The sequence below is a fragment of the Pinus tabuliformis genome, chromosome 1_2 (genome assembly GCF_031772625.1).
Source record: "Pinus tabuliformis cultivar Carrire ecotype Pingquan chromosome 1_2, CPIR1, whole genome shotgun sequence".
NCBI classification, from domain to species: Eukaryota; Viridiplantae; Streptophyta; class Pinopsida; order Pinales; family Pinaceae; genus Pinus; species Pinus tabuliformis.
In genome coordinates, this window is record NC_142298.1 from 421,142,163 (window position 1) to 421,160,442 (window position 18,280).

General features: G+C 36.7%; 1 protein-coding gene across 2 annotated transcripts in view; it reads right to left on the reverse strand.

Annotated features, from left to right (window-relative positions):
- Window positions 1-3,158: 3,158 nt before the first annotated feature.
- Window positions 3,159-18,280, reverse strand: part of LOC149206135 (protein root UVB sensitive 6-like) — a 226,005-nt gene continuing 210,883 nt past the window's right edge. The window contains exons 9-13 of one of the 2 annotated variants that reach the window (XM_089395325.1): window positions 4,957-5,040; window positions 4,637-4,701; window positions 4,355-4,456; window positions 3,995-4,198; window positions 3,159-3,907 (exon numbers count right to left, since the gene is read on the reverse strand). In XM_089395325.1, the coding sequence (XP_089251451.1) occupies window positions 3,848-3,907; window positions 3,995-4,198; window positions 4,355-4,456; window positions 4,637-4,701; window positions 4,957-5,040 (515 nt within the window). In that variant the 3' untranslated portion in view covers window positions 3,159-3,847. Of the gene's footprint in view, window positions 3,908-3,993; window positions 4,199-4,350; window positions 4,457-4,636; window positions 4,702-4,956; window positions 5,041-18,280 lie in introns of those variants that run through there. The other variant, XM_089395326.1, reaches the window with a different exon arrangement.

Here is an 18,280-nt window from a genome sequence, read left to right on the forward strand (position 1 = left end):
TAGTTGGCCTTCAAGCATGATGGTGAAGATGAGAAACTTGCCAAATCCAACATTGAAGCATAGCCCAACAAATGCAATAACAATGAAATTAATATAATCGACCTCCAAGAGGGTGATTGTTGGTTGTGGACCCTGATTATCTTCTTAACTCAATGTAGTTGAAAATTAATAATTTACATGTAAATGGACATACAATTGTAAGACCTGACTAAGCATGTGTACCCTGGTAAAGCTAAAAGTAAATCTAGGTGATATGAGGAGCATGTAGGATTCCTGGATACCTTGGTTATGAACTTCGAGTGGAGTAAAATATAATGACCTCAAGTCAAGTTTGAAGGGGGGGGGGGGGGGTGTTGGATTAGATTGTGTTAGTGAAAGAGTAAAATATATTTTAGGTAAACTAGTGGTTTTCATGCCCATGGGGTTGTTGACCTGTGTTATTGCCAACCCATGGTATTATACCCATGGATTGCATGTAATAAAGCTTTAAAAAGACTTATGATACTTCATTATTTTATGCTTGTGTAATATGAGAGAGCATGGTAAGTGTTATTGCCAACCCATGGTATTATACCCATGGATTGCATGTAATAAAGCTTTAAAAAGACTTATGATACTTCATTATTTTATGCTTGTGTAATATGAGAGAGCATGGTAAAAAGGAGAGGAGACTGTAAGAAAGTGAGGATAATTTAGCTAAACAAAATAAGGGAAGAACTATTTATTCCTGCATAAACATGGCCTATATTGGTTAAACCATGTATATTTGTATTTCGTCTATCGTGATTTTATGTTTTATTTTCACATATGTTTTATTTTCACATCGTTTTAATTTTAATTGCTCCGTGTCTATAATGCTAACATTTTATTCATTATATAACCATGATATTAGAACAACTAAATAAAAAACTTTTATCTTTTACCATTAAAAACCACCCATACTAAAAATCAATAAATCTTCTAAACTAGTATTAACATCTCTTACTATTATGAATCTCAAACGTTAAAATCTTCCAAAATAATACTAATATCTAATTACGTTAAAATCTTCCAAGATAATACTAATATATAATTACCATCCAAATGAAACACCATCACAATAGTCTTGGTTAACTTCTCTTAAATTAGTTAACTTCTCTTAAACATGCCATAAAAAATAGTCCATAAAAACAACAAAATTTTTCTATCAAATTCTAAGTTCAAGTGTTCCATAAAGAGTTAACAAAAAGTTTACTTAATACTACTCTCATAAGTTTACTTAATACTACTCTCATATAATACAATTTGGTCAAGAATAGTTTATAATAATAGCATTGAAAAAATAATAATAAATTGCATATTCTCTTATAGACATCCGATATCAATGGATTTTTTTATAAAAAAAATTAAAAAGAAGATAAGACAAGTTCAAATATTTCCATGTTTAAAAGAGTAATGTAAAGAGAAGATAAGACGAAAAAAATTAAAAAGAAGATAAGTGCAAATATTTTTAAGTTTAAAAGAGTAATGTAAAGAGAGAATAAGAAAAGTAATATAAAGAGAATGATATTTTTGTGAATTTATATTGGTTTATTTATTAATATTATTATTATATTAATTTTTATTATTATTATTATTATTATATTATTTTTATTATTATAATCATTATTATTTTTATAATATGATATTATTTGTTTCATTTTTTTATTATATAAGACTTTCAAAATTTTAATTTAATATTAATAATTATCATGAGATAGTAAGAATTTAATCTCTATAAAATATTTTAGAATATTTATAATAATATACACAGATTAAAGTTTGAGATTTATCCAAAATAGTTATAATTTTTTATCTTTTTAATTAAATTGATTAATAAAAAAATGCAATATGAACAAGTGCCATATGAAACCAGATATAGTTTTTTTGGCATGTCATATTGACTAACCATAATATTGTAGCAAAATCTATTTACAAATTAAGAACCGGAGTATTTCTCAATCTTGTCCAAAGTATTTATTGATTAATAAAAAAATGCAATATGAACAAGTGCCATATGAAGCCAGATATAGCTTTTTTGGGCATGTGATATTGACAAACCATAATATTGTAGCAAAGTCTATTTACAAATTAAGAAAGGATACATCTACCCTATAGTGGGAGTACTTCTCAATCTTGTTCAATGTATTTATTTAATGTATATATGTTATATACTAATTTTTTTATAATTAACAATAATATAATACTAATTTAATTTTTTTATAAAATTTTTATTGTAGTAATATGAAACATATAATGAAGTGAGTATTTTGATGCTTATTATGGATTGATGACTCAAGTTTTTAGTAGTGATTTAATTTACATAGCTACACTAATTATATTAGTTATTTTACTTTCATTTTCTCATTATTATGACGTTATTTTATTTATAATTATTATTATAGTTATTGTATGTATATTTATTATTTATTACGAGGTAGTCTAATAGATATATGAAATGGCCCTTGTCTAAAGCATATTTTGTCATTTTTTTTCACAATCTCTAAATATTTTTAAAAATTAAAAATTATTTAATTTGCAGAAATCAAGTGCCTTAACGTTTTTTCAAAATGTTAAATCCATTTATACATTCAAAAATGTATTTCTAACCAAAAATCATTAAATCATTGTATATATTAAATAGGCTACACCTACTTTTATTTATTATTATTATTATTAAAAAATATCTTCATTTATTATTATTATGATTAAAAACAGCTATTATTATTATTAAAAAATAAAGTTTATTTTATTTTATTATTATTATTATTATTAAAAATATCTCCATTTATTTTTATTATTATTATAAAAATATATATTTTACATCATAAACCTCAATTTTCATTATTTTATTTCTTTCATTTTATTTTATTGATGTTAATTTCCTTATCCATATTGATTCGTTACACCACCCCTCATGGATTGCCCCTCTCTCTCTCTATATATATAGAGATCGCATCATAAGTTGTCATGGGCTGCCCATATTTACATTTACCACAATGAATCATGTGGATCTCAAGACACTTATGGATTATAAACCCAACACTAAACAAAGCAGCACATAACATAATAAATGTTGCGCTGCGGCTCACGCTTCATGGAACATTTTACACAATAATATTCACACAAAGTTATAAATGTTCCGTTGCATCCCATGCCTATTTTCAAAAAGGCATGAATTGATATACACCTCATTGCCGAATAATCAAGTAGAAATTGTACAGTTTGATTAGGTCAATGTCCAAAGACACCCAGACCTGCAAAGGGTGAGAAAATATATCCTTTTTTTTGCCAGTTCAATAATATGTCCAGTAATAGCTTTATTGGAAATTACTAAAAGAATTTTTCTACGGAGGTTACAAATCCCAACTATTATCCAAGTGTAATTTCTGTACATACCGCAAAGCACACCGCAATATCCAGTACGGCCCTCTAGGCTTTTTCTCTGACTCCACGAGGATCAATAGAAATTCACCAGAAATGCGTGAATTGCTAATAAGTGCAGATAAAACATGGAGTTGTGGATGGGCAAACCATTATTTGAATAGCTTGAGGCTTTGAGCTTAAATATTGAGAATCAAATGGGCTTCTATTTCCTGGAGGAAAAGCAATCATTCTTCCTGGACAAAAGAGCAACTTTGCCGATGTACTTCCAAGCATCAACCATCCCACATCACTCTTGAAGATTAAAGTCGCTGCAGTCATAATCATTATGAAGAGCAGATTCATGTGTGTTGCAATCCATCCATGGGCCCAACTAGCAAACCTCTTCTATATGTTGATGATCATGAGGAGCATTTAAATCACTACAAATCTATTTCTTACAAATTCAGATCCCACATAATCTTGCATTTCCAGGATTTAGCAGCGATTCTGCCATCGTCCATCCCTACAAGGAGAAAAATGAAATCTAAGATTATAAACAATGAATCAACGGAAGTGAAATGCATATAAATCTCTGGAAATAATAAACTACCTGTTCTTTTGCCTGTTTCCTAAAGATTTCAAACAAAGAAGAAGCGTGCTTGCAGGTCTCTGCAATTCCTGCCTCTATATCAGCTGTAGAAAGCATAGAATAACGTGCGGGTGAACCAAGCTTATCCAATTTAGTAGATTTAACAGGCTTCCTTGCAACTCCAACCTTCTTCGACGTACTAATGACATGCAAAAGCAGATGTGCCTGTTGCACCAGGAGTGTTTTCAAAATTTAGTATTAAAAAACATTTACTTAAATTCAAATGACAGCAAACTAGCAGACATAATTCCATACTATTTTTCACTTGTCAGTTAAGAATTTTTTAAATTTTTCATGATAATTATAAGAATCTCAACTGACGTGAAAGGTCGCCCTCAGCACATCATCCGAGCTTGCTTTCTCCCTCAACAAGGCGTATGCTTGACCCTTCAGTGGATTAAATGTGACAATATATTTTTCTTTCTGTCATAAAAAGAGAAGGAAGAAGATGTAGCTTAAATGGAAAGAACGCATGAAATAAAAAAACAAATAGATGTCTACGAAACCACCTTAGCCAGATCCTAAAAGTAGGAAGTTGAAACTCCTAACATCAACCAGAATGATGCATGAAATAGCCTGTGAAAGAAACTTAACAACGGCTACCTCAAACAATCGTTGCACAGATAGAAAGTCACTCGTGTCTTGGAATGCTTCCTTCAACCGTGCTCCTGCAACAAGATACAACGCAAAATATTGTCATTAAAGTTTTAAACACAAACATCTTGATGGGCACCATGTATAGCACCATGGGCTATGACATCAACATCCGCTCAATAGTGCACATTTGCTATTTTAAACTTAAAACCAAAGCACTCAATCATGTAACACGTTTTGCAGCATTGAAGGTACAGGCACAAGTATATACTATAAATGCAACAAACTAATCATATAGAAATAAACTAAATTAAAAAATAACGAGTTACCTAAAACAACAGGCCTTTTTTGGGACCAAGGAAAGGTAAAAATGGTCTCTTTCAAATTTCCTTCCTTCAGTGATGGTACGTGTCCTGCAAAAACTCATAGCTTTTAGAAACCATAGCAAATTGAAAACGAATATGTCACAAGGCACAAGCACAAACAGAATACTGACGAATGCAATCCAATAGTTCTTCTCATTCACCAAGGATAACAAATTACCACTTTTTAAAAATGAAATCACGTATTTAACACTATTGACTGCCTGCATCACAATTCAAGGGACACCTTTAAAAACATGCCTAAAAATAATAAATTGGGTGCCAAGAAAACCCCAAGGAGCTTAAATCCTGATGCCATAAGCAGTGTCAACCAAGATTTGAATAAAGAGAACGTGATTATTCAATAAGAATTTCAGCATTTTACAGGAATAAATGATGAGGAGTCAGGAAACATGCTGGTCTGCCATATGAATTGCACGATTGACCTAGCTATTTAGCACCAAAACTAGATGTACTGCATTAAAATCTTGTTTATATTTTGTATTTAGAATTCACCAGATATGAAAATTTGTATTTTGGATTTTAAATCTAGATATGACTGAAACACCGTGTGCACTCCCTAACTGTTCTTTACATGTGGACATGCCAGTTCCTGGTATTTCTTGTGACCGTCCATACATCATCTAATTCTTCTATTTATATTAGAAAGTTTGCCTGACTCGCTTAACATGCCCTCATGTAGAACATTAATTATGACAGAATATAGCAACACAATGAACACAAGTATTCTATCTTATAAGCTGAACAATATGCTTCTTGTCTCTCAGTAGGTTTAGAAATGAATATTTGTCATGCTTTAAAGACAACATATAGGAAAACCCTTTGTCAAGAGAGTGGCTACTTGGCCAACAGCTCCTACTTCAAACCATATGCAAACTACCCAATTCTTGATGATTTCTATTACCTGCTCAGATGTACCTAGCAAGAAACAAAGACCCCATTGCCCAATGGACAAGGCACCTACAAATATTTCAATTTTAGATGTCCAGCAGGGCAAATTTTTCCACCACCTCTCTCTCTCTTCTTTTGTCTTCTTCTAATTTCTCTCTATGCAAATTTCGTACCCCCATGGAGGAATGTATAAAATGCAGTGTGGAAAAAATCGTGATTTATTCCTAAAATCCCAATTTTTTGGGCAAAACGATTAAATCGCGCTATTTTTTGGCGACTTTTTCATAAATGAAAAAATCGTGATTTTATCGAATTACTCCCGATTTAATCGGGAGTCGACCCAAAAAGTCGGCCTCCCTTCCCAACGCATGGATAAAGAGCCGGCAAAGATTAAATTCGCTTCATTTTCGCTGTGTATTTTGGCATTCGGCGCTGTGGAGATACAAGGGTTTCCATTTGCCTGTGCCATTGCGTTAAGAGGCGCTGTGGAGAATCGAGATACAAGGGTTTCCGTTTGCCATTGCGTTAAGAGGAGCCCGCTCTATTAAGGACCAAGGTATGTTTCTAATTAACCCGAGATACCTGTTTCTTAAATCTTTCAGCAGATTGTATCATTGTAATATGTAATATGTATAATATATATCGCTATGCGGAACATAGCCATATATGTATAATATGTATAATATATGTATTATGTATAATATGTAATATCATATATGTATTATAATCTACGCAATTGTGGTTTGTCGCGTTCAAACTCAGACAGAAACTTATATGATTAATCATTAGACTCTAAGTCTAAACCAGTTGTGGTAAGTTGGTAACAATAATTCCACACTAAATGATAGAAGTTAGAACTGAATGTAGGAATTTACAGGGTAAGTTCCTCAGAAAGAACACCAAAGGACACCGCTCACAAACAGATCACAGATCAATACACCAGTACTTTTGACGTGGTTAAAACCCTCAAAGAGGGAAACAGTCCACGGCCTGAACCAACGCAGCCACTTCAAGCAATTTATTAATAAAAGAATGAAAATTTACATATGCTTCTCTCATAGACGGATTACCCTACAAATGACCCTCCATGCTCTTTAAATAGAGATCGTGGACCAATCGGGTGTTAAGCCACGGATCAAGTGTCGGTAATACCGAGGAGAGAATAAACCGTCGGATCACTACATATCGTAACCGTCGGATTGTAAGTTACAAAATGTACATAGTAAAGAAACACACTTTACCTAACTCTATACTAGACCAAGTTGTACTTAACTATTTCCTACGTGTCGGAATATCCTAACAACCCCCCTTAATAACAACTTGGGATAGGATTGAAGGATTTACAAATATGACACAATAGGAGAAGGAAGGAGGCACTAGAGCCTATCCCCCCTTAGTGACAACTTCCTGAACTCCAACCATAAATCGAAGTTTAGTGAACTTCGCCTCTGTGAGAGCCTTTGTAAAGATGTCTGCAACTTGATCATCTGTTGAACAATATTGCACTTCAAGAACATGGTCATGAATGAGCTTTCTGATGAAGTGCATGTGCAGTTCAATGTGTTTGCTGTGCTGATGTTGGACTGGATCTTTGCATAGTTGAATGGCACTTTGATTATCACACCAAAGTGTAGTCGGATGCTGCTGCTGAAAGCCAAACTCTGACAGGATCTGACGAAGCCACAAGGCTTCCTTACTAGCTTCTACGGCACCACGATACTCTGCTTCTGCTGAAGAAAGAGAAATGGCACCTTGTTTCTTGCAAGCCCATGTAATAGGTCCTGAACCAAGAGTGAACACATAACCTGCAGTAGACTTCCGATCATCAGGGTCACCAGCCCAATCGAAATCAGTGAAACCAACCAATAGAGGAGATGCTTCGGCACTGTAATGAATCCCAAACTGAACTGTACCTCAAACATAACGAAGTATTCTTTTAGCTGCTTTCCAATGACTTTCACGTGGGTTTTGCATAAACCGAGCAACAAGGCCAACAGCAAAGGAAAGGTCAGGACGAGTATGGGTTAGATACAAAAGTTTTCCTACAAGTTGACGGTATAAGGTAGCATCAACTTTAGGAGAAGTACAAGTGACTGAAAGTTTGACTCCAGACTGAAAGGGAGAAGGGGCTGGCTTACAGTCTTCCATGTGAAAATGGCGTAGAATATCACAGGCATACTTGGATTGAGAAAGGGAAATACCTTCCTTGGATTGCAAGACTTGAAGACCAAGAAAATAATGTAAGTGTCCTAAGTCTGTCATTTCAAACTTCCTTTTAAGGCTAGACTTCACATGGTTTATAAGGTTGGGATCACTACCAGTCAGGATAAGATCATCAACATAAAGAACAAGAATGATAAGAGACTTGCCCACTTTCTTGGTGTAGACAGTATTGTCAGAATGACACCTAGAAAAGCCAATTTCTAAAAGAAAGTTATCCATTTTGGCATACCAAGCTCGAGGAGCTTGCTTGAGACCATAAAGGGATTTCTTAAGCCGACATACAAGGCTGGAGTCTGTTTGTATAAAGCCAATAGGTTGTTCCATATAGATTTCTTCATGCAAGTCCCCATGCAAGGAGGCAGATTTAACATCCATCTGATGGACTTCCCATTTGAAGGAGGCAGCAAGGGAAAGAACAAGGCGGATAGAGTTCATTTTGGCAACAGGGGAGAAGGTTTCAGTATAATCAATGCCTTCAACTTGTGAAAAACCCTTAGCAACAACAAGAACTTTATGTTTATCAACTTTCCCATCTGGTCCATACATGGTTCTGTAAACCCATTTGCATCTAACAAGTTTTCGTCCCTTTGGTAGAGGAACAAGATCCCATGTATCATTTGCCAATAATGAATGATATTCTTCATTCATAGCTGCTTCCCAATCTAGATGGCCTGAAGTTTCTGCAAAGGTGTCAGGATCATAATTCACTGAAGCTTGAGCCAGTAAAGAAGAGGCTCTCTCGAACTGAGAACGTGTACGTCGCTGATCTGTAGGATCACCGGCAAGATCACCTGTTGCATCCCGAGTAGCACGGACCCATTTTGGAAGCTGAGGAGCTGAAGGAGGATCCTGAGAAGGTGGGGAGGAGTTTCATCCTCGCTTTCATCATCTGAAGAAGAAATATTTTCAAAAGTAGAAGAGATAGGGAGAGGTGGCACATCCGCCGAACTAGGCTCGCAGGCCGATATATTTTCAGCAAACTTTACATCTCTTCTAATGATAACATTTTTGGACTTAAGTGGAATAAGTCTATATCCGTTGACATCTTCAGAATGTCCAACAAAAATACATTTTTCACTCTTAGGTTCTAAAGCTTTATGTTTCTCATCTGGAATATGGGCCCATGCTTCACTTCCAAAAACACGAAAGTGACTTACATCTGGTTTGATTGAGCTCCATGCTTCTTCTGGAGTGATATTCTTTAAAACCTTAGTAGGAGTGCGATTTATTATGTAATTTGCACAGTTAATTGCCTCTGCCCAATAATTAAGACTAAGTCCTTTAGATTGAAGCATACAATTAGCCATTTCCTTTAAGGTGCGATTCTTCCTTTCAGCTACACCATTTTGTTGTGGAGTATATGGAACAGTATGTTGCATTTGAATTCCATTCTCAATGCAAAAGTTGATGAATGTGTTTTTAACATATTCTCCGCCATTATCAGATCTTAGCTTAAGAATTTGATGTCCAGATTGTTTTTCAACAAAGGCCTTAGAGGCCAAGAACATGTTAAATACTTCACTCTTGAGTTTTAAGAAGTATACTCAAGTGCGTCTGGAGAAATCATCAATGAAAGTTAAGAAATACTTGTAGCCAGAGAATGAAGCAACTGGAAGTGGACCACATAAATCACTATGCACGAGCTGTAAAGGGGTTGAGGCGTGCCAAGAGGCACATTTTTCAAAACTGTCCCGATGATGTTTTCCGAGTACACATCCGGAACAAACACCATCTCTGCAAGATACCATTAGAAGCCCTGTCACCATATTTTCTTTACATAGATTCTGAAGAGAGCGATAGTTTAAATGACCAAATCGCTCATGCCAAAGTTTGCTCACTTCATCATTATGAGCAACAAATACTGAGGGAAGATTTGATGACCCAAAGTTGTGAAACTTATACAACCTTGTAGAATCATCAGCAATGCCAGTAGCTAAAATCTGTCTAAGATCTCTTAGGTCCTTAATTACAACATCGTGAGGTGAAAATTCAAACAATTTTACCTTCACCTGAATGGGTTATCTGATATACAGATAGAAGACTGCAGGATAAGGTTGGAACACATAATACATCATTAAACTGACCATTGTCTAGATGAACAGTTCCAGTCCCTATAACACTAAGAGATCTATCATCACCAACATATATATTTTTGGTGTTACAATCATTTAAAGAAGAAAACATGGCTTTGTTTTTGGCCATGTGATAAGAAGCTCCAGAATCAATGAGCCACTCATGAGAATGAGAAGAAGAAGATACGTTTAGTGCATAGCCAGACCGAGATGCTTGACAACCACATGCAGAAAGTGCCATTCCTAAAGATGAAGTTGAAGTTGAAGATTGCTCCAAATGGATGTTATGCTTCTTCATTGTTGCTTCCAAGGCTTCCATCTTCTTAAAGCATTTGGATTCTAAGTGGCCATCTCGATTACAAAAGTTGCAATGTCTATCAGTCTTCTTCGATTTGTTTTTATTTGTCTTATCATTTTGTTGAAATGATTTTTCATTTAGAGGAGGAAATTGCTTAGGACCCTTGTTTGGTTTAGGACCATTCCTTTTAGGATACGACTTCTTAGGATTCTTTGAATTTGGTTGCTGTTGGGCGGCTAACGCTTTCTTAGATGAGTTTCCAAGATGAAGAAGACCAAGGTGTAAGAGTTTTTCTTGTTCTCTTATTAAAGAATCACAAAAGGAATCAAAGGAAGGGGACTTGTAGGTTTGTCCTTGAGAAATGAAGGCTTCTCTTGTAGAATGGAAGGTGGAAACAAACACAGAATAGGTTGGTCCCAACTTAGTAAGAATGGAGTAGATAAGGCTACTATCTTCTTTCTTAACCTTAACACCTTCCAAGAGAAGTCTAAGGGTCTTGAACTTGGACAAAAAGAAAAATTATTGGGGTCCAATGTAAACAATTCATTTTCAAGTTGATGGGCTTTAAGTTCATTTTTAATTCCAAAGACTTTAGTAATCTGTTTCATTGCTTCATCGGGAGTATCAAGTTCTGCAATATGGAATCTAAGATCTGGAGAAATAGACATCCCTATCAACCCACGTGCTTGGTCTTGCCTATTTTCCCATTTCGCTGCCTTGTCTTCATCTTTCAGTTTGGTCTCTTGGCCTGTGGCTATTCTGTAAAGACCTTTACTTCTAAATAAATCCACAATGTAGGACCACCATTGGAAGTAGTTGGTGCTGTCCAGAATAACTTGGCATGGACTTTCCATTTTAAAAAAAAACTGAAGCTATAGACGCTGAAACTAAGTGTTTCAATGGAAAGATCTCGAAAAATTAGGCTGTTTCAAAAAAAACGGTTCTGAAAACGGCTTCCGGATGAAGAAGTTATGGCTTTTTGAAGAAAATTTGATGAAGTCGCCGACGAAGTGCGGGAATGTGCGGAAATGAAAAAATCCGCCCCCACAAAATGGAGATTTGAACCCAAGACCTCTACTCTCATAAATTAGCGTTGCACCAAGTGAGCTATACAAAAAGTTTGAGAGAGAGGGGCGGGGGGGGGGGTTGATGCTTTGGGTTGCGTGCTTGCTTTGAGAAAGCTCTTTTTCCCTAAAACACAAAACCCAACACGGACATACAAAAAAAACGAACCTTGCGGCTCGAAGTTAGCTTTAGCCAGAAACTAAATATTTTCAAAAACGAACCTTGCGGCTCGAAGTTAGCTTTAGCCGGAAACTAAATATTTTCCTCAATGTTTCTGATTTTCCGAGATCACACTAAGGCGCAGTAGAAAAGAGCATACGCATGAGAAAAATCCTTCCTTTCTGTTTCTGATTCGCCCAGATCGCACAGAGTCGCAGGGCAAAGAGCATACGCAGAAATGAAAGGTATAGATCCGATAATAAAAAAAGCTAAATAAACCGAAAACCGAAATAAACAGAGAGAAAATAACTGTAAACTGCAAATAAACACTGTATACCTCTAGATCTTAAAAATGACGTAGCTAGGGCTACCGGAAACCTTTTCGCGTGAAACGAAAGGGGTTCCTCACTGGAACAGATGCTCCCAACACAACAGAGCAGTCCGCTCGGCCCGAAAGCAATCAGAAACAGTAGATCTAGGAAACGGTTGTCGGATGCAGTTCTACCGGCTTCACATTTGGATCACCAACGGACGCGGCCCTCAAATAGCTCTGATACCATGTAGGAATTTACAGGGTAAGTTCCTCAGAAAGAACACCAAAGAACACCGCTCACAAACAGATCACAGATCAATACACCAGTACTTTTGACGTGGTTAAAACCCTCAAAGAGGGAAACAGTCCACAACCTGAGCTAACGCGGCCACTTCAGGCAATTTATTAATAAAAGAATGAAAATTTACATATGCTTCTCTCATAGACGGATTACCCTACAAATGACCCTCCATGCTCTTTAAATAGAGATCATGGACCAATCAGGTGTTAAGCCACGGATCAAGTGTCGGTAATACCGAGGAGAGAATGAACCGTCGGAACACTACATATCGTGACCGTCGGATTGTAAGTTACAAAATGTACATAGTAAAGAAACACACTTTACCTAACTCTATTCCTAACTCTATACTAGACCAAGTTGTACTTAACTATTTTCTATGTGTCGGAATATCCTAACAGTGAACTCAATCGACTACGAGTAATTGACACCTATGTTATAAATTATAATTATGTATAATATATATAGCCTTGCTGCTCCAAAACTCTGTCCAAAAGGGATAGTCAAAAGGGCAGTGTCAAAACCAACACTCACTGCCAGTGACTCTACACAGTACACAGTCACACTGCCAGTGACTCTACACAGTACACAGTCACACTGCCAGTGACTCTACAGTCTACACAGTACACAGTCACACTGCACAGAGCCTAAAAATCTGTGGGCTGTAGCATATAATTTCATAATCATAAATGATAAAAGTTTTATCATAAAACAGTAACATAATCATAAATTAAAATGATAAAACAGTGACCTTATAATGACTGGTATATTGACTTGATAACGGCAGTGTTCATGTGATGATAGCTGCAGTGTTAATGTGACTTCACAATAGCTACTATGTATTGTAAATTTGTAATTTAAATTTACTAACTTATTTCTGAGTTCAATACAAATTAATAAATTATAGTTTTTCATACAGTTAAGAATGACGGAACCAAAAGGGATTTTGTTCTCAATGTTGTCCTCCCCTGCTCTGTTTCTCAACTACACTACCCTGTAACAATGGAGCTTAGTCTCCCCTATCTTTTTTGTATATAAACAGCAGCCGACTTTGTAAAAAAAAAAAAAAAATACAAATTAATAAATTATATTTTGCTGATTTGAAGGCTGAAGCAAATTTAATTTGTTTCAATTTTTTTTTGTGCCCAGGTTTAAATTCAAGTTCAAAGTTTAAAACAAAATGCCAAGGATTTTGGACGCTATGTGGGAGTTTGGTGAACCTGATATTACACCCGAAACTTGAGGTGTCAATAGAATGTATTTGACTTGCAAGTTGTGTGGCAAGCATATGTCAGGAGGTATCAACAGATTAAAATTCCATTTGGGGCAAATTCCGGGGCAAAATGTTGACCTTTGCACAAATACAACTCCAGAAATCATCCGACGGGCCATTCAATCATTGATGGATAAAGAGGACGGAAAGGACACCAGGGCAGCACTAAAAAACCAACTTGTAGGGGCCTCAAGAGTGGGGGGAATTGAGAGTGGCAGTGCTTCTTCAGCAGCATCACCTTCCTCACCCATAGGTCCCAGCCCCTCATCTATCTCATCTTTTTTTGTTCCTAGAACCACAGCTGGTTCACAACCTGGGATCAAATCAGCGATGAAAAAAAAGGAAAAGGCAGACGTTGTCAGGTTGGTTAGTAAGTGTCTTCTATGGAGTGATGTTCCTTTCAACATTGCCAAGACAAACCCATTCTACCAGCCTATGTTTGATGTTGTTGCTGTCGTTGGCCCAGGGTACAAAGCCCCCACCTTTGCAGAATTGAGAGGGCCTCTTCTTCAAGATGAAAAGACTGATTGCACTGCTAGATTGGCGAAGTTTAGGGCATCATGGGAACAAATTGGATGCACAGTCATGTCAGATGGTTGGCCTGACTAGAAGGGTAGGACCCTTCTTAACTTCTTGGTTAGTTGTCCCAAGGGGACAATGTTTATGAAATCTGTTGATGCATCTGCACACATTAAAGATGCACGTACATTATGTGAGTTGTTGGACATCTTCATTCAGGAAGTAGGCCCAAGCAATGTTGTCCAAGTCATAACGGACAACGCTGCAAATTATGTTGCAGCTGGCAAGATGCTTATGGAGAGATATCCTAACTTGTTTTGGACACCTTGTGCAGCTCATTGCATTGACTTGATGTTGGAGGATATAGGTAATATTCCTACTGTGAGGGATATTGTTGAATCATCCAAGAGCATAACAAAATTTATATATAATCATGCATCTGTGCTTAGCTTGATGAGAAAATACACCAAAAACAAAGAGTTGGTGCACCCTGCCATTACACGATTTGCCACTACTTTCATATCTCTTCAGTCTCTATTGAATTCTATGTGGGATGTGAAGAGCATGTTTCTCTCAGCAGATTGGCATTCTTTATCTATTAGCCGCAAACTAGAGGGAGAGGGCATATGCAGACTAGTTTCATATGATCAGAGCTTTTGGGCAGGAGTAGAGGAGGTGTGTGCCATTTCAGAACCTTTGGTAAGGGTTTTTCGATTGGTTGATGGAGACAAACCCGCAATGGGCTACTTGTATGAGGCCATGGATAGGGCCAAAGAGCCAATTCGTGCTTATTATGCAGATAAGGAAGACGAGGGGTTAGAGAAACAATAAGTCATATGGAGAGTGATTAATCAGCAATAGAAAAATACCCTCCATCGCCCCATTCATGTTGCAGGTATCTACCTCAACCCTGCATTTTCTTACGCCTGTGGTTTCAGATTTGATGCCGAGGTGATGGATGGATTCTTCACTTGTGTCGAGAGGATGGTGTCATCTGAGCAAGAACGTGAAGATATTTCTAAAGAAATGGAGGTCTATAGGATGGGAGGTGGCACATTTGGTTTTAACATGGCTATTAAGAATAGGACGACCAAAATGCCAGGTAAGCTTCAGTTTGTTTCAAACTTTCAAGTTTAGAATTTCAATGTTTTTTTTTTATGTTTCTCATTTTTCTTTTAACTTGTAGATGCTTGGTGGACAAGCTATGGTGCCAGAGTACCCCATCTCCAAAAGCTTGCCATTCGAGTGCTCAGCCAAACATGCAGTTCCTCTGGGTGTGAGCGCAACTAGAGTGTATTTGACAAAATACACAGCAAAAAGCGCAACAGGTAAAAATATTTCAAATTAAATTTTTTGAATTCATTTGATTAATTTTAATATTTAAATTTTCTAAGTACTAATTTACAATCTATGACCCTAATACAGATTGGAATCCCAACGCCTCAATGACATGGTCTACGTCTACTACAATCTTCGATTGTGGATGAGACAGCTTCAGAAACCTACCGATGTGAAAGCCATCTCATTGGACAATATTGATACCACCTCTTCATGGAGAGTCAAGACTGAGAGGCCGATCATGGACTCGATCCCAGATTGGTTAGGTGTGGATCTAGAGGATGTAGCAGTTGCAAGGGAGGGAGAGCCAGAGGTAGAGAAGGAGGAGCAACATCAGGGTCAGGAGGCACTAGCAGAGCTGGATGAGGATGATGAGGAGGAGGTGACACCATCTAGGATGGGCAGCAGCAGCAACAGCATAGGACAGAGGCCACCTCTTCCATCGGCTTCTAGAGGACGATTTAGTCCATTTGTATCCCTAGGGGCAGGGCCTTCTTCCTCTAGAGGAAAAGGCAAAGCCGTTCCCTATTCCCATAAAAGGGGAAGAGGATCTCAGTGACTGATTACTTTATGACTTTTAGATGACTCATGATATACATTTATTATATTTGTTGTTGATATTTTGACCCTTGAGAGTTGAGACTCAGACAAGACTCAAAATTCAGGGGTTGATTCACTATTTTGATATGTGATGTAGCACTAGACTTCATATACATATTATATATTAGCTTTATTTAGATGTTTATGTGGAAATGCATTTATTTGATGTTGTGGATACTCTAGATGTTAAAAATAAATTTAAAAAATGAATAATTTTGTGTTTTTCTAATTTTGCCGACTTTTTCAAAAAACTCCCGACTTTGCCGAGTTTTTCAACTTTTGGACCCTTGCTGAATTAATCCCGACTTTGACTTTTTCCACATTGATAAAATGACACTAGCATGATGAACTTATATAACAAACTTAGACCCTTGAGCCTTGATTAGTAAAAACGTCACTCTAGAGTGTTTTTTTCATTTAATTAATTATTTTCGCTTTTTAGCGATAAATAATTAATCGAGCTTTTTCACTCACATCCTCCAAAGCTGAAGTGTGATTACTAACTAATGTGAAAATTCCTTAATCTAACACATTAGAAACCCCTACTGCAATTATTGGTTTACAATCTCCTACTTGTTCTTTACATTAACAAGTTATTTAATTCATAAACATCGAAGTTAACACTATTGCAGCCTTCACAAATATACAGATCATGCACTGAAATATACAGAGACAATAACACAAGGGACACCGTTATTTTTGGACAATCGTCCCCGGAAAAACCCAATTCGGGAAAACCGGTGCAGCATATAGAGGGTTTGTATTATTAAACAGATTCGTGAATACAACTAGGGTGCCAGAAATGGCTCACCCGACAGAGAATATCCTTGGCAGTGTTACCTCTATCCGTAAAACAAATATTTCGGCAAATTAGCAACCGAATGATCAAACCCCACAGCGACTCCGGTTGTTCCCTATGCTGGACAACAAACGCTGCTCCAAGCACTACTCTGAAACTGCGTCACCCTCTCCCGGCTCAGAATCTGTTGATCTGCTCTCAATCTGCCCCATAGAATCTCCTCAATGTTGCCTCTGAGGCCCGGCTTCATCCTCTGCGGCTTCTACGTCTCATTGTGTCAACCCTCTGCGTCAGCTTTATGGTCTCTGCGTCAGCCCTTCTAGACCCTGCACTGTCTCTCCCGGCACTACGCTGCCTCTCTGCTATGTATTCTTCAGCCTCGGATGAAAATCCCTTGCTGAATGTTGAAATTTGGTACCGGAGGACAGGTGGTTCCCTAAGGCTTTGATCTTTGACCTAGGGAAAAGTGTCCAAAAGAATTTAATTTTTCTCCTAAAGTGACTTTATAATTTTTATAAAGTCAAATCTAATTTAAAAGTGACTTTAAGTGATAAAGTTACTAAAGTCTAATTTTAAAGTGACTTCAATAAAGTCAATGTAAAATTAGAAAGGAAAAGTGACTTTGGAAATAAATGACTAAGTGGTTCTTTATTAAAGTGGGTTGAATTAAAAAAATAGAAAGTGAGATTTAAATGAGCATTTAATCTCAGCCCTAGATCTCAATCTATTTCAGCCATTGGATTTAGGGATTCCCCAAAAGTCACTTAAGGTTAGATTAAAGGAGGAAAAGGTTATTTTTTTCTTTCATGAGCAGATTGAGAGCAAGAGAGCAAGGGAGATTTCTGGACAGGGAGGAGAAGGAGGCAGCAGCTTGGCACACATTCCAAGGCAGCATTTTAGCAAATCCGTAAAGTTGAGTTAGCACATAGTGAAAGGCAGATATTGGGCACGTTTTTCTAGAAATCCGTACAGCAAGTGCACAGAAATAGAGCAGAAATCTGTACAGCAAGTGGTTGTACCTTGGCACGCAAATCGAGGCAAATCCGTACAGTTGTACTGCTAGTTTTTTTCTGCACACAAATCGAGGAAATCCATACAGCATATTTAATGGCAGCTTGCACGCTTTTCTAGGAGGTCATACAGCATTTATTGTTGTTCCGTTTTGCTGTTTGCAGGTTTTTCAGTTGGCTGTGAGGCACGGAAAACGAGATAAGTTGTATAAGTTTGCTTGTTGATTTTTTGCTTAGTATTTCTCACTGTAAAAAGCATTTTCCAGAAATAAGAAAGAGCTCACGAACTGGTTTTCCCCAAGAGTTGTAGGGGGTTTTTCCAGGGTCACCTTGACCAAAAATCACTGTGTTTAAATGGGTTGAATCGTTGTTTGTATGTGCTGATTTTTATATTTCTGCATTTTCCAGCATT